The sequence below is a fragment of the Panthera tigris genome, chromosome A3 (assembly GCF_018350195.1).
Source record: "Panthera tigris isolate Pti1 chromosome A3, P.tigris_Pti1_mat1.1, whole genome shotgun sequence".
NCBI lineage: Eukaryota > Metazoa > Chordata > Mammalia > Carnivora > Felidae > Panthera > Panthera tigris.
The window spans coordinates 100988054-101010397 of NC_056662.1; the positions used below are offsets into that span (position 1 = coordinate 100988054).

The following is a 22344-nucleotide window of genomic DNA, read 5'->3' on the forward strand; positions in this document are numbered from 1 at the left end:
ATACACTGTATCCAGAGAAGAAGTGTAAATTTGGGCAATAATTAGAAGAACTACAAACCTGTGGGCAGGAACAAGTAAGTATATCACTTTCTTAACTGCCTTTTGATATTTAATGTAATCTGGTTCTTCTATGTGAATGCAGTACCCTTAATTATTTTAACCTGCTTGAAAGAAATAACAGTAAATCCCCTACCAACTCTGTTAAGTGTCAACACACACACACACACACACACACACACACACACACACACACACAAAGTCCTTCATCCGCTCGTCTGCAACCCGCTAGCCATAACATTAACTATGGGTTCCTTCCCAAGCATGTCTCTGGAAGCAAGTATCCCTTCTGCTGTGGCTGAAATTGAGCAGCGCTACGGGGCAAAAAAGAGATGCTATCCTTTGGACTATTGTATCTAATCACATTCTAAGAGAGAGATGCTCATCCATATGCTATCGATTGAGAAAAGCATCCAGTAGACAGATAATGCTGAACGCACGATAATCAGAGAACAGCAGTAAGCATTTAGAACAAACATCAATCAGAGCTGCAGAATGAATATCCTCCCCAAATAGGGAGAATATAAAGCCATTTTATCTCTCCACAATTCACTCGTGCTACTTTCAGGTTTCTATGAACAAGAATGATAACCCCTTAACTTATTCAAGAATTGAAGGGAACTGCAGACGCAGCATTTCCTGTGGAAAGAACTGGAGCGTTTTCTTCTTCTTTTTAGGAACGGGAGCTTTGTGCACATCCCCATGGCTCTGCTCTTCTGCTCTCAGCTTCATTCCACTTGCTTTTTCACAGGTAAGATACAGCTATTTCACCAGTTCAGAATAACTCAGACTTGCCTGATCATAAAAATAATCTGGGGGTGCTCGTTAAAAGCCATTAAACATTCATGGGTCCCATCCCCAGAAGGCTTGGGAGCTATAGCCTGACAAGCACCCCAGGTTGAGTCTTGCTATAAGGCCAGTTTGGCAAACACTGACTTCCCTCAAAGGGCTATTTCCTTAGCATAAAAAACTAATCTATGACATGGATGAAGAAGGTCTATTGATCAACTCTGTCAGTTAATTCTCTTGAAACTTCTATCCCTCACTTACACCTTGCTTTAGTTTACAAAGGCATTTGTTTGGAGGATTCAACAGCGAGCACTGTTCTCTTATGCATCACCCAATCCTTGGAAGCCACTCTTTTTTTTTTTTTTTTTTTAAATCTTTATTTCTTTTTGAGAGAGAGAGAGACAGAGTGTGAGCAGGGGAGGAGCAGAGAAAGAGGGAGACACAGAATCTGAAGCAGGCTCCAGGCCCTGAGCTGTCAGCACAGAGCCCGACTCAGGGCTCGAACTCACGAACCGTGATATCATGACCTGAGCCAAAGTCGGATGCTCAACCGACTAAGCCACCCAGGCGTCCCACTTGGAAGGTACTCTTAAGAGAGGTTTTCAACAATCTCCTCCTAATGCCAGACCCATTCTCCTCATCAAGTCTGTCCTGCAGCAGCAGCTGAAGGCCGGGTCTTGCTTCTGGACCTTCTCTTTCCCTGGCTTCCACAAGGCCACTTCCCTTCACCCCATCATTCCTGGTGCTCTCAATCTCCAGCAAGCAGGCCATGGAGTTCTAGCTTTAGCCAATGCCCATGGCTTTGACTTCACGTGGAACATGACGGCTCCCAAACCTATATGGTATTTACCATCCACCGTCTCTCTACCTGCTCTAGTTCTATTTCCAGCAGGGTGCACCCGTTATCGCCACAAAGCGTTCAGATGAATCTTCTCTCCCACATCCTTCTCCATTTGCCTTGTCACTTAACACTTACATGAGACATCATGTCTACCTTCTCCCTCACGTTCTACATTTAGACAACAGTCGGGTACTATTGATTCTATTTCTGAAGCTTTTAAATCGTCTTCTTCTTCTTCTTCATTACCGATGCCCTTGTCCCAGAACCGATTCTCGCTTGTCATCAGAACACCTTCAAAAGCCTTTCTGACGTATTTTCCTGCCTCAGGTCTCTCTCCCCTGTGCAGTTCCAACAGTTTTGTTTCTATAATAGAGATCTGATAAAGTCCTGAAGCTCCCTGTGCTCACCAAATAAAGGCCACATTGCTTGGTATAGCACATACAGCCTTTCATAATCAGGCATAACCCCCCATCCCACTGCCACGTGCATGCACGCACACACACGCAGGCGTACACAGGTTTCTAAACTTTTCAACAAAGTTCCCTTTTATTTTTTATCTTGCATCTTAAATGATTTCATTTGCACAATAAACATCATTTCTAATAAACTCCCCCATTTGAGAGGAAATACTTAAGTACCAAGCAAAACACTGAACATTTCTTGGGGCGCCTGGGTGGCTCAGTCGGTTAAGCGTCCGACTTCAGCTCAGGTCACAATCTCGCGGTCCGTGAGTTCGAGCCCCGCGTCGGGCTCTGGGCCGATGGCTCAGAGCCTGGAGCCTGCTTCCAATTCTGTGTCTCCCTCTCTTTCTGCCCCTCCCCCGTTCATGCTCTGTCTCTCTCTGTCTCAAAAATAAATAAACGTTAAAAAAAAATTACAAAATACTGAACATTTCTTAAAAGTCATAGCTAAGATTACTATATTAAGTTTGATACAATTCTAGTTCAAAGCCAAGAAACTTGACTGTTTAATTAGGCTTCTCCTCACTGGATATCCATTTCCCATTTAGTTATTTAAAAATACTGATAATTTCATGGATCTCCACTTTTGCCTTGGAGATCCAGGAGCCCTGGCTTGGGAATCACTGCTCTGGGCTTTGCAGCCTAGAGCGGCCTTGACACTTCACATTCAAGGACTCACACACTCGATATCCCCATCGGCTTTATTCTCAAACTACTCTTATATCACTCACTATCCATTCTAGTGTAGTTAATTCTTCAACACAATGATCCCCCTGTCACAGCTGGGGCTTACAGGCAAGCTGAGCTGCCCATGCATCCACCCGTGGGCCCTAACAGTGCCTGGCCCCTACATGAAATGCAATGTTTGTTGAATGAAACATCTTCGCAGGGCAGCCACTATTATACATATAAAAGAAAAACAAAACAGAAGCTGAGAAAGATGTGACTTGCATAAGGTCATGCACCAAACAAGAGGTTTTGGACAGAAGCATGAATTTAGGTTTTTAAACTCTATCATTCTGTTAACGATAAGTTTTCATAAATAGCAACTACTGTATTACTATAATGTGCAGCTTTTACTCATTCCAGAAATTTCATCAAGATGCCATCTATCCTGTTATTGCTCTGATTTGCCCTCAACTGAGCAGAAATGACCTTACGCCACAATGAATATCCAATTTTGAAAAACCGTTTGCTCTGACTTCAGACACCCAGAATACCTGCCTATTTACAATTAAGTTTATCAGAGTCTGGTAAGTAGATACTAAATTCTTTCATACAATAATTTTAAAGGAGGCTTACTACCTGTAGACATTTCCCATGTGAAAGAGAAGCAGGTGACAGGAGAACATTATATTGAGTGAATAGTTTCTACATTAACAACTGCTTATTTTTAAATTGCACATTTCCTTTCTTTGAGGGAAGGGAGAGGGGAAAAAAACTCTACAAAATTAAAAATGCAATTTGGCTCTCTCTTTCTGCCCCTTCCCCACTCACGCTCTGTCTGTCTGTCTCTCTCTCTCTCAAAAATAAATAAACATTAAAAACAATTTAAAACAAAAAACAAAAAAACAAAGGGGCACCTGGGTGGCTCAGTCAGTTAAGCATCCGACTTTGGCTTAGGTCATGATCTCAGTTTGTGAGTTCGAGCCCCGCATGGGGCTCTGTGCTAACAGCTCAGAGCCTGGAGCCTGCTTCGGATTCTGTGTTTCCCGCTCTCTTTCTGCCCCTTCCCCACTCACACTCTCTCTCTTTCTCTCTCTCTCAAAAATAAATAAACATTAAAAATAAATACATAAATGCATAAATAAATAAATACATAAATAAATAAATAAAAATGCAATTTGGTTAAATATGCTTTAATGTAGCCAGGAATCTTCACCTAAACATATGCTCTTATTCAAGAAAGCATAGGTTCTTGTCCAAACACAAACTAGTACTAATTAGACTGTACTTCTTAGTCCTCACCTACTAAGTAAATCTTCAAATCAAACCTCCTTTATTTAAACATACCACAGGACTAGCCCTGCCCCAAATCAAAACAAACGATGCCAAAAATCACCTGCTATACTTCATAGCTTTGCCACACCAGCTAAACCTTAAAGAATACCATTTAAGTTTTCAATGTTATAGACAACATGAGTACCGGATATCCTTTCTCTATGAGATTAGAACATTTTTGGACACACTCTTTCTGCTTTGTTCTAGGAGCCATTTTTAATCAAAATGGCCATTTACAAATGGAAAAGGGTGAAATTTAAAAAAATAAAATTAATTCCCCCCCCTTACATTTAGTTCTGTAACCTACAAGTTCTCCTCTTTGTATTTTATAATATTTTGTAGTAAAAATGTCCAGCAGCAGCTCTTCTCTTACAAAAAGGGGGGAAAAAAACAGATGAAGTTCCCAGGCAGTATTTAGGAAATGGAGAAGCATGCTGGAGTCACAGCTCACAGCAGCTGATGAAAACCCAGGCCCTTTCTGCAAAATGCCTCAGTGTGTAAAGGCTTCTGAGTTCAAATAAAGAAGAGTATCCTCAGGGCGCCTGGGTGGTTCAGTGGGTTGAGCATCTGACTTCGGGACTTCGGCTCAGGTCATGATCTTGCAGTTTGCGAGTTTGAGCCCTCCATTGGGCTCACTGCTGTCAGCCTGTCAGTTTAGAGCTCGCTTTGGATCCTCTGTCCCCCTCTCTCCCTGCCCCTCCCCTGCTTAGGCTCTATCAAAAAATAAATAAAACATTAAAAATGTTTTGGCTACTTTTTAAAGAAAAAAAAAGTTTATTTACTCATCTACATGCTCTTGAGATGTAGAGTAAGCAGTTTGGATAAAACCAATGAAAACTCCACCAAGAGAAAAAAAAATGAACCTGTGGGTCTCATATTGCTTCTTGGGCATCAAAAGACAACAAGCAAAAATAACAACCTTAATTCCCCACCTCCCTCTTTTTAAAACAGTTTTGCAAGTACCATACTTCTTCTTCACAGCTGTTTGTAATAAACGCTTGGTTAATTCAAATCTGTTCCTCCTCCTTTAAATAAACAGGATATTGGTCTATTATTATGCAACGCTGATATTGTCTGGTTTTTCACTTTTTTAAAGAGCACTTAGGAAGAAGTTTTATAAACCTGGCATATGTCTCTTTTGTTGACTCTATCAATCTACTTATCCAAGGCTTCTCCAACTTTCCATACTATCTCAAGCTACCAGGAAGACTCCTAACCACGGGCCTATCTCTTCCCAGAAGATTCTGTTTGCCCAAGATCACTTACTCTCTGCCAGGCAAAACTCCTCTATTTTCACTCTCCTTGTGTCTGAGAAAGAAGTGGTCCTCCTGTTTGCCAAGTAGATCCTCTCCAACGACTTCCATCTCCTCCTCTATTCCTTTCTTCTTCAACCTGTCTCTACAGGCTCCCTCCTCTGAACGGATAACCACTCCTAGAACTTGCCTGCGGTCAAGCTGAGCAGTGCAGGAAGGAGGGAGTGGGGCTGAACACCGTAGATGAATCCTTACCATCTTGCAATCTGAGCACTCTGTTGCTTGACTTAAATTCTTTACCCGTGCTTCCCACCAAATCCCTCATTCTTCTCAGTCCTCACCCTACACCTCCAACCCAACCCGTGGGATTTGTCTCCTCTGCTGGCTCATCTTCTCTAAAATATAAGGCATTTCTTTTTTTTTTTTTTCAATGTTTATTTATTTGAGAGAGAGAGAGCAAGCAGGGGGAGGGGCAGAGAGAGAGAGGGAGACAGGAATTCCGAAGCAGGCTCCAGACTCTGAGCTGTCAACACAGGGCCCGACGTGGGGCTTAAACTCACAAACTGTGAGATCATGACCTGAGCCGAGGTTGGACCCATAACCAACTGAGCCACTCAGGTGCCCCAGATGTAAGGCATGTCTTGAGGTCTATCACGAGCCTCCTCTTTCTTACAGCTTCAACTCTGTACTCTGATTTCTCTCCAACTACAGGCCATCATTTTTAGCTCCTTCCCAAATTACTCCTTCTGGGTGGCCTGACTGTACCTCCAAGTCACCATGCCCCAACACCGTGCCCCTTACCTTTTCTTCCCTGCTCTCCTCAATTTCCCCACTTCCCCACGTGTACCCCCATCTTCTGACCACCCCGTCTCAACTCAACCTGTGGACAGGGGTGCTCAGGGAGGAGGAAATCAATTCATTTGCCAGGAACCAAGATTCTGTCTCAAATCTCTCAAATCTCTCCCCTCTGTTCTATATCCACTTAACAACAAACTTAAACAGACCTGGCATTCAAGATACTCTACACACTTCTCCAACTGTAATGTGCATGGGGACCATATGGCGATCATGTCAAAACCCAGATCCTCCTTCAGTGGATCCGGATGGTGCCTGATTCGTATTTCTAACATGCTCCCAGGGCATGACGAAGCTACTAGTGTTAGACTCTACATACACAATCTGGTCCCAACCTATCATTCTAGCCTCATCTTCCACAACTCTCCACCCAGCACACATCATATGTGCACGTCTGTATCTCCCTCATACACACAGGACACACACACACACACACACACACACACACACACACAGATATACAGACAAAAATGTTCCCTAAACATCCTTTCCAGCTTCTGTTCCAGCTTCTGTTTCCTCAAGTCCAGTGTTTGTTCACCATGATCCTACTCACATTTCACAAACCAATTCACTCTGCCATGGCCTTTTCTGAGCTTTTTACCTACTTCACCCCCAAAACTCCACCCACTGAACATCACAAAAACCGTGGGACACTCGGGGCACTCCTTCTGTTCTGTAATGTCATTACGGGTCTCCTCATCTAATCCTCACTGCTAGACGACACGCACCTCCTGGAAGACAGGGACTATCTGCCTCTGACCTCTGTTAACCCCAGGGCATCCTGGGGGCTGTCAGTGCCAGTAAGCACCTGCTGCAGTGGACCTGTACCTAAGAAAAATGAAACATCTACTTTACTTCATGTAACTTACTTCGAACAGATGCCTCAGAAGTTTAAGGAAAACAAAAACACTCTTCCAGGAAAGTTAATTCATTAGCAAAATCTATGAAAATTTTGTCAAATGTTTGCTATTTAAAAGGAAAAAAATCTACATACAAATGTTGCAATAGTGCCCAGAAAATTTTGGTACTATCCCAGGCGTATAGATGGAGGTTCTGATATTTAACTGAAAATGAAATCTAACTTGTTAGGATCTAGTAATTGGTATATTACAAGCTTACAATACTTTCTAATACAGTTCCTCGCCCTCCCTGGTTTAATTTACCTAATGCTCCTTCTATCACTCGGTTTGTTAGAGGGGACATCACTTTTTCCCCCACTTGTGCTGACATTAGCTGCCTGCAAAATACTTTACTATTAAAATGTCTTACATTTGTGTACAGTCTTTGAAAAGTGTTTAAAAAGATGTAGCCTAACGTAACATTTTTAAGGAGGCTAAGCAAATCAACCAAGACCGTATCTTAAATGTTTACATCTCTTAAACCCTCTAAATATCAAAGAACTGCCAAAATTCAAGACCTACCCACAGCTCTTAAACTTTGGTGTGTACAAGAGTTGCCTGGAGTGCTTGTTAAACCTGCAGATTCCAGGTTCTTAGCCCAAGAAAGTCTAATTTGGCACAACTGGGGTGGGGCCTAAAAATCTGTACAGTTAAGCAGCATCCCAGGTGATCTGATGCAGATGTTCTGCAGATCTCAATTAGAGCAACACTAACTCACCCCTGGTCCAGGGGCCAGCCACTACAGGGGTGTGTTTAAAGGGAATTACAGAAACCTCTTTGTAAAGTCCTTTCCCCGAACAGCTATCACCCCAGCAGGGATACCGGGGTGATCCACAGAAGACAAAAAAGGGGAGGGAGTCCCTGCAACATGAATCAAGTTCGAAAACAATGAAAGAGGGAGAGTGCTGTTTCTTTCCCACCTTTGCGCTCCATTCCCTGAGCATCCCCCAGACACCTTCGAGGATGCTGCATTTGCCCGCAAGCGAGGACGGGGGAGAGGCCAGTCGCTGGCCTGGGGGATGGGAACGTGGCTCTGCGCTCACCCCTCCCCCCCGGGTCACCGCACGTCTCCGTGTGCTAGAGGCCACTGCCGAGGGGGAAACCACGGACCCCATAGCCTCCGCGAAGCGCATGCGTAAACAAGTGGACTCCCGGGTTGCCGGCCGGGGCGCTCAGCCCGCGCCGCTCACCTGCCTCGCGGCTGTAGCTCGGCCTCGTCGTCGGGCTCCGGCTCCGGCGGCTCCTGCTCGACCGCGGCCGCCGGCACTGCCTCGGCGTCCTCCACCGTCACCTCGGCCGCAGCCACGGCCCCCGCAGCCGGCACCCGCGCTGCTGAAGTGGGAGCGGCCGCGGCGCCCAGGCCGAACGCCGCCTCCACCTTCGGCGCGGGGAGGTCGGGGGCGCGCCCTGCGGCCACCGTGCCAGCCGCGAGCCCCAGCAGCAGCTGCAGCAGCAGCAGCGCCCGCACGAGCGGCCCCGGGCGGGTGGCGCGGTCCATCAGCGTCCCACCCCGCGCGGGGACATGGAGGTGCAGCCGCCGGCGCCTGCTTCTCCCGCTGCTAAAAGCCCCTGACCAGGACGAGGACGCGCTAGGGACCCCGCCGCCTCCCCTACCGTCTGGGCTGCCGAGTGGAGCTGGCCCGGCCACGTCTTAGCCCGGCCTCCGCCACCGCCACCCGAGTGACAACCTCCTTCAGTCATCGCCCATTGAACAAACTTTCAGCGCGTCTCTTCTCTGATTGGCTGCGGCCACCGCCACTCTGGAGACCTAGGTTGGTCCTGTTGGAGAAGGTGGGCTTTTCCCGGATGTCAACATCACGCCTACCAATCAAATCGTATTGCCGTCTTCCGGCGCCCGGCCCCCTCCCGGACGCGGTTACCAATGAGAAACGGCCCTTCCCGCAATCTTCTTACCTGATTGGTAGGCCTCTCAGTACCCGGAATACATTTCCCCGGAGCAGATTGGCCATCGCTGTGGTTGGCCTTGCCCCTCAAAATGAGGCGCTAGAGCAGACTTGAAGATCATTGGTAGAAGTGGATGCTCCTCAAAGGTCTGAGATAACTTCTTCTTGATTGGTTGGAAGCGGCACTTAATACGTGGCGGATTCTGACTGTGGAGAGGATGGTCCCAAGTGAAAGGAAGAGTGGGAAGCGAGTCCCTGATGGCCGGGAGGCGGCCGACCTTAAAGGAGCTGCCACTGAGGCTCTTCTAAAGCCTGGTCTGTTTGGAAAAGCAAAAGCGAAGTAGGGAAAATGAGTGGCGGTACAAGACGTGTGGTCCCCAGAAGTGGAAGGGGCAGGACGGGCTCAGCAGAGTATCCTGCTTGTGGTCGTGATGGTGCTGAGAATTACTGCCTGCTAGAGATGCCGGCCTATAGAGGATCCAGTCTCCCTGACACGCCCCCTTCCCTGTTATAAAGGAGAAGGAGTCCAGGCCCTATGCGTCGACTAATTTCTCTAAAGTCACACACCTACTACTTGCGAAACGATGACTTTAATCCAAGCCTTCTGACCCTGGTCTGGCATGCTTTGTACCTCGCTTATAGGGCTCTGACCAAGAAAGATAAGACTGCAAAAGGTCAAACTGGAGAAAATTTGAATGTTCATCTCAGGCGATGGACCTTTTCATACGGCAGTTAAAGAGACCCTGAAAATTTTTGAGCAGATTGATGAAACGGTAAGATGCGTCCATCAGCAGTGTATTCAAAAGAATAACATCAAAGATGAGGAAGGTAGCTGGGAGGCTGTAGCTGGGAGGCTATTGCCTCATCAAAACTCTGAAGTTTTTTTGAAAAATATTGGCATACAAACATTCTCTAATTTCTTCCGTCCTAAAGCAAAACAAACAAAAAACCCCACTTCCTCTTCCACCTCCTGCCACACTTCCTTGCTCTTCAATACAGCAAAACTCTCCAGCATTCTAAACATCTTGTCTTCAATTCTTCTCTTCCTCCCAAACACACTACAGTCAGGCTTTCAAGCTCAAGTCCACCAAAACTGCTCTCACTGAAGCCATCATTGCTAACTTAAAAGGACAACTCTGTCTGCATCTCATCATCTGTATTTAACCCAGTAACTCAGTGTTTCCTGTGTAAAACACTTTTCACTGGTTTTCCTGCCCCACAGGCCAGGTTATGACCCTCATTAGGCCTCATTTTATCTGAATCACCTCATTAAAGGCCGTATCTCCAAATACAGTTACGTTCAGAGGTACTGGGGGCAAGGGCATCATAGGAATTTGGAAATGGGGGAAGGTACACACTTGAGCCCCTAACACTCGGATGCTCAAAAGACTTGTTCCTTCACTTCTTTCAAGGCTCTGTTACCTTGCCAGTGAAGCCTCTCTGGACCACCCTTTTAAATATTGAAACCCCTCCCACAGGTCACTTCCTAAACTCCTCCCCTGATTTATTTCTCACCTGAGACCTTAAATACTGTCATTTTTTTAAAAGTTTATTTATTTTTGAGAGAGACAGAGACAGCATGGGTGGTTGAGGGGCAGAGAGAGAGAGGGAGAGAGAGAATCCCAAGCAGGCTTCATGCCATCAGCACAGAGCCCAATGTGGGGCTCGAACTCATGAAACTGAGAGATCATGACCTGAGTGGGAACAAAGAGTTGGACACTTAACTGACTGAGCCACCCAGGCACCCCAGGACTATCATTGATATATCTGTTTTGCTTATCATCTGTCTCCTTCCACTTCTCTGTAAGTTCTAATGAGGATTTGCTCTTTGATATATTCCTAAATAGAGCCTAAAACAATGCAAGGTGTTTAGTAAATGTTTAAAAAATATTTATTGAATGAATGAATGAATTCATTCAATAGAAGGGAAAGAAACAAATGGACAGGAAGAGATTGTAGTTGCTGTAGATAGAAGGGAGTCATTAAGGAAGCAAGATCCCAGAGTATCAGGGGAAGCAAAGGTATGCCTTCCATGGTGAAAGGTGAAGAAATACCCCTAAAGAATAACTTATTTTGAAAAAAGAAAATACATGAGAGAGTTCAAACTAGCTGACCATGGTTTATTCAACAAAACAGGAAATAAAATCTCTTGCCAAAGTGAGGAAGGTGTGAAAAAATTAACTTGAGATGAAAAATGATTGTTGACTACTTGTAATGGCCCATTTGAAATTAGCTAGTGTATATATGTTAGTGAACCTTATCTTCATGGTTTTTTAACTTTTTCAAAAAATGATCATGGCACGAACAGTAATCCAAGCTAATGAGTTAGGAGTCTGCTTGCCACCTGCAATTGATGTGGAAGTTTTGTTCCTTCACTTCTTCATTACTATTCAGGGAGTACCATGGGAGTAAGGGTGTGAGCAAAATAGGCATGGTCCCTGCCCTTCTGAAGCTTAATATTTACCTGGTTAGGGAGACAGCCACTATTTTAATAATCACACATATATTTATATGATGAAAACAAGATAAGTGCCAAGATGAAAAGGCACAGACAGAAGAGCACAGTGGTGGAAAATGCCAGGAAGGAGGGTCAAGCTTTATACTCAGAAAAAAAAAAAAAAAAACCATGTAAATATTTCCATTTTGGAAAAAGAAGAGTCATGATCATGAGTCATGGTCAGCTGACTAGGAAAATCACTTGAAGGAGGGAAGAGAATAGCTGCCAGTTGGGGGACAGCATGGAGAGTCATGGTAGCTGCCTGGGAACCTTGGCCTATAAGTGTGAGTTCCTCAGGGAAGTGTAAGAATATTTGGGACCAGGAAGGATAGCTGATCAATAAGTCTGAGCCACAAAAGGAAGCTGGTGTGCTTAAGTATCGTAGCCTGGGGTTGCCCAGTTTAGAATTGACATTCTAAAACTGAGCATGGTCCAGAAGGTGAGCAAGGCAGGCCAGCGATTTAGAATCCGAGGCTCAGTCTGTTAGCAGAGAAGCCTGTATCTGGTGCTGCCTGAATTTGCCCTCTGTCCAGAGCTTTCCTAAAAGCCCCACTGAGGGACTTCTGCTTACCTTTCCCAGGCCAGGACCATGTCAAATCATCATCTGGAGCCACAAAGGAATCCTACTGGCACTCTGAACAAAACTGGGGTTCTGCTAGTGAGGATGAAGGAGAAAATTGGTAACCCACTTCATCAAAGTATAATATGTGTACCTATGGAAAGTGCCTGCTTGGGTAAGTTTCAACAGGTGTATACGCCAGTCGAGATAACCGAACATTCCCACCTTGCCTGAGAACTTCTTCGTGTCTCCTCACAGGGTCCTTCTTCCACCCCAGGCTGCAGGTAATCAATGATCTGTCTTCTGTCACAGTAGACTTTCTACAATTTTTAATGTAATTGTACAGTATATACTCTTTTTGTGTCTGGCTTCTTTCACTCAGCATAATGTTTTAAAAGTCAGGCATGCTCTTGCATGTAGCAACATTGTATTCATTTTTATTGCTGAGTAGTATTCCATTGCATATTGTTGTAACATTGGGAGATTTCCAATTTGGGGCTACTGAAAATAAAACTGCTATGAACATGCATGTAGAAGTCTCTGTGTACATAGGTGTAGTTTTTATTTCTCTTTAGTAAATGCCTAGAAATGGAATATTGGCTCATGTCGTTGATGTATGTGAAGTTGGTAAGAATCTGCCAAACAGTATTCGTGCTCTGGCTAGATCAGTCAATCCCCGAGTGAAGGATGTGAGAGCATAAATTTTTGTTTTAAGCCATTGCATTTTGGGATGGTTTCTTACACAGCATTATTATGGCAATAGTCAACTGATATGGCACTGTGTAGTTCACTGTGTGGCAAACTCTGTTGGGTGCCTACCCATATAAATTCTTCTCTTTGCAAATGCTTTGACTAGCAATTTCACTAGAGAAGATGTGTCAATGTCCAGGGCTGCCTGGGTGGCTCAGTTGGTTAAGCGACCGACTCTTGGTTTCTGCTCGCGATTCGTGAGATCTAGCCCAGCATCGGGCTCTGTGTTGACAATGCGGAGTCTGCTTGGGATTCTCTCCCCCCCTTTCTCTCTGCTCCTCTCCCGCTCTCACTCTCTCTCTCTCAAAATAAATAAATAAACTTAAAAGCAAAGAAGATATGTAAATGTCCAATAAGCCAAACTGTGTTCCACCGTGGTTTCACTCTATACTCCTACCGGTGGCATACGAGACTCCCAAGTTGTTCCATACCCTTAACAACACTTGATGTTGTCAGTCTTTTAATTTTTGCTTTTCTTGTGAGTATGCTGTGATATTTCATTGTGTTTTTGGTTTGCATTTCCCTGATGACTAATGATTTTGAGCGTCTTTTGATTTTGTGCTTGTGAAACATTTATACTCATGTGGAACTCATGCCCTTCACCTGGGGGTTTGATCTAGCCAGAACACATTTTTCCTCTGGCCATGGCAGAAACACAAGAAAGATGAGTGGACATTACAGGGCCTCTTAAAACTGGAGTCAGGGGGCACTTTGGTGGCTCAGTTCGTTGAGTGTCCAACGTTTGATTTTGGCTCAGGTCATGATCTCAGGGTTTGTGGGTTCGAGACCCACCTCAAGCTCTGTGCTGTGTCAGAATTCTCTCTCTCTCTCTCTCTCTCTCTCTCTCTCTCTCTCTCTCTTTCTCTCTGCCCCAACCCCACTCATGCTTTCTCTCTCTCAAAATAAATAAGTGAACTTAAAAAAAAAACAAAAACTGGAGTCAGAACTGCAGTACTGTTGGGCACATGGGTGGCTTAGTTGGTTGAATACACAACTCTTGATTTCAACTCAGGTTATAATCCCAGGGTCATGGGATCGAGTCCTACATTAGGCTCCACACTGAGCATGGAGCCTGCGTGGGATTCTCTCTCTCTCTCTCTCTCTCTCCCTCTGCCCTTCTCCCCTGCTTGCATTCCCCACCCCCCCTCTCTGCACCTCTCTTTCAAAAACAAAAAATAGGACTGCAGTACTGGCACTTCCACTCACATTCCATTGGCTAAGGCAAGCATATGGCCAGGCCCAGTATCAATGAGGCAGGAAAATATGCCTCTTGTGAGAGAAACTGCAAAGTCACTGACAAAGGGCATGGGTACAAGATTTCAGAGAGCAAAAATCCAATCTACCACAAGTGCTGTGCATGAGAGTCATCGATTAGATCTGTGCCTGAATCTAGCATGAACAGTTGCTTCAAAGCAATACACACAATGTAGGTATCACTCCGTATCTATTAGGAAAAATACTATTTGGAAAAAAAGTATCAAGTGCTGGTGATGGTGTGGAGGAAATGGAACCCTCATCGTGGCTGGTCTGAAGGCAAAAATGGTAAACTGTTTTGGAAACACTTTGGCCACTTTTTATACAATTAGACATACACTCACCAAAAGACTTATGGGTCCATTCCTAGGTTTTTACCCAAGAGAAATGAAAACATTTGTTCACACAAAGACCTCTATGTGAATGTTTAGCCGGGTTCCTCATTAATTTCCCAAACTGGAAACACTGAAAGTGTCTATCAACTAGTGAATGGATAAACAAGTTGCAGTTCCCGCCTTGTGATGAAATGCTACTTAGCAGTAAAGAAGAACACCACACATGTATATTTCAGACCTCTGCTTTTATATGTCTGCTAACATCCCTGGAGCCAAAGTATGCCACACTGCCAAGTGCAAAGTCAAAGGGCAGAGAAGCAGCATAGCCATATACCAAGAGGCCACCACTGGAGTGGAGATGTGTATTAAAGGCGGAGAAGATTTGTGACCGTGCTTTATTCTACCACACCCACCATGAGTTCCCTTATCTGAGCGACTGAGTCTAAAGAAATGCGTTGAGGCTTCAGCGGGATAGTAACTGATAATTATCAACTCCTGAATTTACACAGTTCAGTCCAGTCCTGGACAGATATAAACGATCGTTTCTGGTCCCCTTGGAGATCTTTCCAAAAGTGGGATCTGCAGGCATGTGCACATAAACGCAGAAACAAATCCCTACACCCACACATGCAAATGTATATGGGCTGTGTGTGTGTATATATGTCCAGTGTCCAGTTATACATGTCTGTCCTCTAAAAAAAGGTGAGTCTCAGATTTTCAGAGGCTAAACTCTTAAGGAGAAAAAGGAGGGGCGCCTGAGTGGCTTAGTCGGTAAAGCGTCGAACTCTTGACTTTGGCTTCAGGTCATGATCTCATGGTTTGTGGGATCCAGTCCCACGTTGGGCTCCATGCTGACAGTGCAGAGCCTGTTTGGAATTCTCTCTGAGCTGAATTCAAGAGGCAGACACTTAACCACCTGAGCCACCCAGGCACCCCGCATTTGTGTTTATTGAATTGGCACCAAATAATACTATTTTAATTGTTATAAGCAACAGAGAAAAAGTAATTCGCATATATATATATATATATATATATATATATATATATATATATATAAAAGATTCATTCCTGTCAAATAAAACCCAAAAAAACATAGTATCCTCTAAGAGCAAGTGTTCTACATGGTTCAAATAAAGAAAAATGATGGGAGAATCAAGTCCTCATACCACATATAATTTTATGAGTGGGCCAGACTGAAAACTGTATCTTAGCTATCAGTATTTGGTCAAATGCTTCCAGCTCTGATCTAAGAGCTGGTTTTAGACCACATCTCTCACTGAGAATGATGGTAAATTAGGTTAAAAAAAAAAAAAAAAAACCTTTGAAGGTATCAGAAAGCAACCAAGGCATCTAGGACTCAAAGGGCTAAGAATAGGAAAGAAAGAAAATATGAGATCAGAGGAGTGACATTCTCCATCATTCCCCCCTGAGACATTTGCTGAAATTATAAGCAAAAAGTACAGGACCTAGACCTAAGCAGAGAGGCGCATCTTAGGGAGCTTTTAGGAGTCTCAAGGCAGAACACAACGTGGAGTTCAGGGCTAACAAGAGAGCCAGGACTGGAAGGGCTCAGATTTCAGAGAAAAGAGAATTATTGAAAAGTGAGTTAATATTCCACCCCCTTTTCCCACCAAGGCATTTGCTGGTTCCTTAGCCATGCACCATGCAGGTAAGGTATCAAAAGCCTGAGCAGAAAGAAGGAGATAATAGGCTGACAAGTGAAATGGTCTCATCAGGCTTAGAGAGTCAAAAAACAGAAGCCAAGGCCCAGCAAGAAGTGGGAACTCTGAAAAACACCTCCAGCAGAGACTCTGGACAGTCTGCAGATGGAAATAAAGATAAAGTGGAAATAACTTGCCTTAAAAAAGTAGCCTCAAAATACTATATACCCTTATTGGATTAGGGTGACCTGCCCCTATTCTTTCTGCCAGGAGAAAGTTAAATGATCTTTGGAGAAGGAAAACATATAGAGCTCCTACAATTATTCATACACAGTGGTTAGCATTTGAACAAAAAAAATCTATCAGCTATGAAAATAATTATGATTAATATCCTACATGCTGTTGTTTCCTCCATGTCATTTCATGGTTCGATAAATACTTCGTTTCTTTTTTCGTGCTGAATAATATTCCATTGTCTGGATGGACCACAGTTTATTTATCCATTCACCTACCAAAGGACATCTTGGTTGCTTGTAGGTTTTGGCAATCATTAACAAAGCTGCTGTTAACATCCATGTGCAAGTTCTTGTGTGGGCATAAGTTTTCAACTCCACTGGGTAAAAGGTAAGAGTTTATTTAGTTTTGTAAGAAACCAACAAACTGTCTTCCAAAGTGGCTGTACCGTTTTATATTCCCAACAGCAACGATTTAGAGTTTCTGTTGTTCTGCTTCCTCACCTTTGCCAGAATTTGGTATTGTCATTGTTTTGGATTTTAGCTGTTCTAATAGGTATATAATGGTATCTCATTTTAATTTGCATTTCCCAAATGACACATAATTTGAGCACGTTTTTATATGCTTACTTTTCCATCTATATATCTTCTTTTTTTTTTATGTTTATTTATTTTTGAGAGAGAGCACAAGCGTGGGAGGTGCAGAGAGAAGGGGGACAGAGGATCCAAAAGCAGGATCCACACTGACAGCAGAGAGCCGATGCGAGGCTCCAACCCATGAACCGTGAGATCATGACCTGAGCCAAAGTTGGATGCTCAGCCAACTGAGCCACCCAGGCGCCCCTGTATATCTTCTTTAGTGAGGTGTTTGTTCAGATCTTTTGCCTATTTTTTTATTGGGTTATTCTTTTTCTCTTTGTCGAGTTTAAGAGTTCTCTGTATATTTTGGATAACAGTCATTTCTTAGGTATATCTTTTGCAAGTGTTTTCTCCCAGCCTATGGTAATGACAAGTTTAAGGCACGAAAGATTACTAAAAAAGAAAGGGGGGCATTTCATAATCATAAATGGGCCAATCTCTCTCCCTCTCCCAATGTGACAGCCCCAGCAAAAAAAAAAGAGTAAGAAGGGGAAGACTGTCTCCTTAACAGACTTTCTGGCCGAAGATGGGGAACTGGTGGAGGAAGCACCTATGTCCCCAGACCAGTCAGCTGGGCTGAGGAGACAGATAACCTGGAAGGAGATATTTCAACCACTCGACACAGTCATGATGACCATATGTATAGGATTCCTCCAATTGACCATTCTATCTGCCCACTGCTCCAAGGGCTGCTCAGGAACCCAATATCAAGCAGGCCCATCTTCCCAAATTTCCACCTGCACTGTTTTTCTAGGGAACTTGCCCTGTGCTGTGACAGAAGACTCCATTAAGGAATTCTTTGGAGGATTCAATATCAATGCTGCTGTACCTTTACCATGTGAACCCAGCAACCCAGAGAGGTTCAGAGATTTTGGTTATGCTAAGTTTGAGAACCTGAGTTTGAATTCCTTGCTCAGTGCCCTGAGCCTCAAATGAAGAGTCTCTATGTAACAGGAGAATCTGAGGGGATGTTGCTGCTCAAACGCAGGCTAAAAACAGGAATGGCCATTTTTGGGGTGGAGACAGAAATCAGAATTCTGACAAAACAGATACACACTGGAGGGCCCATCTTGCAACAGACAGCTTTGATGACAATCTGCCTAGGAGAGGTGATGATAGCTTGGAGACAAATGTCAGGACTGTTATGATGCAGGCCAGTATTGTGATGGGCATTGGGATGTGGTACCGTCATGGCCCGCACCAGGATATGGATTGATATGGGGGCTGGCATCACTGTATCACTATGATGACGGAAGCACCGGAGACTATGACAGAAGCTATGATTTCCAGGATAGGCAGGACAGAAGAGCATTTGGTAGTTGGTACCATAGGGATGATATCCACTGAGGAAGAAGGGACCGCTATGAAAACAGATATGACAGAGGAGATGATGGGTCATGGGGCTCCAGAGATTATTGCTCTCAGGATGGTTATAAGCATGATGCCTTTAGGCACACAGGTTCCCCCAACAATCTGAGTCAATGGCCGTGGGGTACTTCCAAGGAGGCTAATTCCTCTGCCAGCAGCACACAGTCCATTTGAACAGCCTATGGGATGGCAAAGCCTGTCGACATAGGCGCTAGAGAAGTGGAAGAGTGGCTACAGAAGGGGCAGGAGAGAGAAGGAACAGAGGAATGTCAGCTGGATGAAGCAAAACTAGAATGTCAGCCTTGGGAGAGATTCCAAGATGGCAAGGTGAAGAAACTCAAGAAGGGGAACAGTTGAGGACAGGAAGTGAGTCATCATGGACTGGGAACTTAGCCCCATTTGGCAGACATGCACAAAGAACAGAGCATGAGAAGTCTCTAGAAAACAATCAAGAGGAAGATTGTCACTCTCCAACTTCGAAACCTCCCAAACCTGAACAGCCTCTGGAAGCAGAATGCTCCAGTGCACTGAAGTTCTAGCCCTCCTGCTCCATCTCAGAGCTCAGATGCCGCAGCAATCCCCTACCAGGGGTGGGGGGGTTCCTGCTCAACCATCTGAGAAAAGATCACCATGGAAGGATGAACTTGAAGCACGTGGGATGAATGTCCCAAAAGGTCAAAGTGGGAACTCCAGCTGTGGTTCAGGAGATGAGGGAAGAAAGACCACTGGAAGGAGTCACATAGGAAAGACGGCAAAATGGGTCAAGTTCCCCGATCTGCACCTGAGCCAAAGAAACTTGAAGAAAATCTGGCCTCCAAGTTCAGTTCTGCTGTCTCTGTTGTCTCTGTTGCTGCTGTCTCTGTTGATGGTGGAGATGAGAATGAGGGAGAAGATTACACGGAATAGACCTCTACATTCTGTGCTTCCTCCTACCCTTTCTCCACCCTGGGACATTCAAGAACAAATCAAGCCTCTACCTAGAAAAGATAAAATAAAACTCACCATTTCCTGGGGAGAAAAGAAGGGGGATCAACTTACCAGGATGATTTCATATTCTGGGACTGGGGGATTTTTTGGGAGTTGGGACTTCCTGTCTTAACATAGAAAGTCCTGGGGTGCCTGGGTGACTTTGTTGGTTAAGCATCTGACTCTTGATCTTGGCTCAGATCATGATCTCACGATTCATGAGATCGAGCCCCGTATTGGGCTCTGTGCTGACAGTGTGGAGCCTGCTTGGGATTCTCTCTTTCACCCTCTCTCTCTGCCCCTCCCCCACTTGCCTCCTCCCTCCCTCCCTCCCTCCCTCTCTCTCTCTCTCTCAGAACAAACAAACATTTTTTAAAAAAATAATAAAATAAGGGGCACCTGGGTGGCTCAGTCAGTTAAGCATTGACTTCGGCTCAGGTCATGATCTCATGGTTCGTGGGTTTGAGCCCTACATCAGGCTCTATGCTGATGGCTCAGATCCTGGAGCCTGCTTTGGATTCTGTGTCTCCCTCTCTCTCTGCCCCTCTCCTGCTCATGTTCTGTCTGTCTGTCTCTCTCTCTCTTAAAAATAAACATTACAATTTTTTAAAAAACAATAAAATAAAATAAAATAAAATAAAATAAAATAAAATAAAATAAAATAAAATAAAATAAAATAGAAAGTCCTGTGCAAACTGGGATATGTTGGTCACCTTTTATGGTGGCAAAAGACCAGGGAGCCTGGGTTCCAAGCTAAGCAAAGGCTTCCTTGCAGTCTCTGGTTTCCTCCGTCTTCCATCCCTACATCAACACAGCCTCAACTCCGCTCACCCTGCCTAGTAACCCGGCTTACAGCTCTGGTGCCTGCCTGCCCCTCCCTTCAATGGCCACACGGCCGGTACATCTACTGTCCTGGCAGCTGGACTCCATCTGTCTCTCAAGGGTTTTGTATTCAAAAGAGGGAGAAGGTACAACCTTTTCCTGCTTAAAAAAAAAAAAGAAAAAAAAAAGGAAAGGAAAGAAATATATGTATATATTTCTATGCCTCTATTTCTGTATCTCTATATCTCTGGAAGAAGAAAACTGGTCACAGTTTTTGTTTCTGGGAAAACAAACAAGGTGGCCAAGGCACAAGGGTAAGAGATTAGGAGGGAGGCTTTTCCCTTTTTTGGTAGCTTTATTGAGATATAATTCACATTCACCTATTCACCTATTTTAAGGGGACAATTCAGTATTTTCTAATTTTTGACAGATCTGTGCCACCAGGAAGGAGACTTTTTAAAAATATATTTATTTTGAGAGAGAGAGAGAGAGAGAGAGGGAGAGGGAGAGAGAATGAGTGGGGGAGGGGCAGAGGGAGAGAGAGAAAGAGAGAGAGAGAATCTTAAGCAGGCTCCACACCTAGGGCGGAGCCTGACACGGGGCTTTGATGCTTCCGGGATATATGCAATGAAAAGTCACATGGGGCGCAAGCCACACCCCAAACAGCAAGACCCCTCAGTGTTTTCATTGGTTGGGTAACTTTTGTTGCCAACCATCAGAGAACCGAGGGGAGCTCCTCCTATGACTGGGATCCAGTCTTCCCCCTCTTGCATCTCCAGGGACCTGCTTCTTTGCAGAGCACTGATTTCAGCATAGCACTAGATCAGGATTTTCAGGTACTTGTCACCAAGCATGGGTTCCTGGGATAGCACCGTGTACAAGGGGGTGATCATACATTTGGTCTCACAACTCTCTCCAACACGGCACAAGTTAGAACATCTTCAAAAAGGTGTTTATGTTTATCTTAAGTGTTCTTTCTAAATTCACTCTGATTTGCAACAGTGAATCTATGTTACCTGTGTATTTTTTAAGTTAAAAATAAGTTAAAATTTAAGGCCTCCTACAGGAAGCCTTCCTGACTCCTCCCTCATTTCCTCATGATAGTTTTGGTTCCTTTAGTTTCCATAAAATCCACCTCTAGCTCACCTCTAGCACAGAGCTTATTCTAAGGTATTTTAATCACCTGTTTAATTACCTAGGTCCCCTTTAGACTGTGATTTCCTTAGGGCAGGTGCTGTGCCTTTCATAACTGGGTCTCTAGGGTCTTGCATGGAGCCTGGTGCACTGAGCCTTCATCTTTCCACCTCCCCTAAAGTGTCCTGCTTTTCACACCCAGCTCTGTCAACAACTAACCTTACCACACCGATTCTCAAAGAACCCAAAGAAGACTTCTTCTCTGCAATCGGCTGGCATATCTTACTAAGCCCTGAGTACCCAACTGTATGCAATAATATGAGAAAGTGAGGATTCCAGAGGGACTTGAACACACCCATCTTAGGAATGCTAGAAATTAAGGCAAGTCCCAGGCATGTTATTTAGGTGGGAACTATATTCATTCATATGTTCATACCTCTGGAATGAAAGTTAAAGGAAGGGAAGAGGGTGGTGAGTTAGGGGCTGGAACTAGATCTTGAGACAAGATAAAAATTGGAGGGAGGAAAGGCAGGGAAGGCACAAATCTCTGCTTTGGAAAACAAATTGTTGGAGGAGGGACAGAGCATCATACAAACACTGAACTTACACAAATTCAATTAGGTATACTTGGAAGAAAGGAAGGGAGGAAAAGGGAAAGAAGAAAAGGGGGAAAGGGTGGAAAAAAGATACAAGAGGAATAAATATTTTGATGATACAAGCTTTTATAATTTTTTTTAACATACCAGAGATCCTATATAACATTTCACACAGTTGTTTCTAAAGAGCTTGAGAAGGAAGACGTGACATCTATTTTCCAGTGGTGTGTAGGGATTCAGTTTTGACCACTTAGATTATTAGAAAAGGGTTTTTTTTTAAGTTTATTTATTTTGAGAGAGACAGAGCGCGAGTGGGGGAGGGGCAGAGAGGGAGAGAGAGAATCCCAAGCAGGTTCCATTTGCGCAGTCAGCACACAGAGCCCGATGTGGGGCTCTAATCCATGAAACCATGAGATCACGGGTTGAGCCGAAATCAAGAGTCGGTCACTTAACCGACCGAGCCACCCAGG

General features: G+C 44.4%; 1 protein-coding gene and 1 pseudogene across 2 annotated transcripts in view; one reads left to right on the plus strand and one right to left on the minus strand.

Annotated features, from left to right (window-relative positions):
- Positions 1-9222, minus strand: part of EIF2AK3 (eukaryotic translation initiation factor 2 alpha kinase 3) — a 67778-nt gene extending 58556 nt beyond the window's left edge. The window contains exon 1 of one of the 2 annotated variants that reach the window (XM_042981951.1): positions 9071-9222. In XM_042981951.1, the coding sequence (XP_042837885.1) occupies positions 9071-9126 (56 nt within the window). In that variant the 5' untranslated portion in view covers positions 9127-9222. Of the gene's footprint in view, positions 1-8346; positions 8900-9070 lie in introns of those variants that run through there. The other variant, XM_015537609.2, reaches the window with a different exon arrangement.
- A 6896-nt stretch (positions 9223-16118) lies between these two features.
- Positions 16119-19511, plus strand: LOC102964133 (annotated as a pseudogene).
- The last annotated feature ends 2833 nt before the right edge of the window (positions 19512-22344 follow it).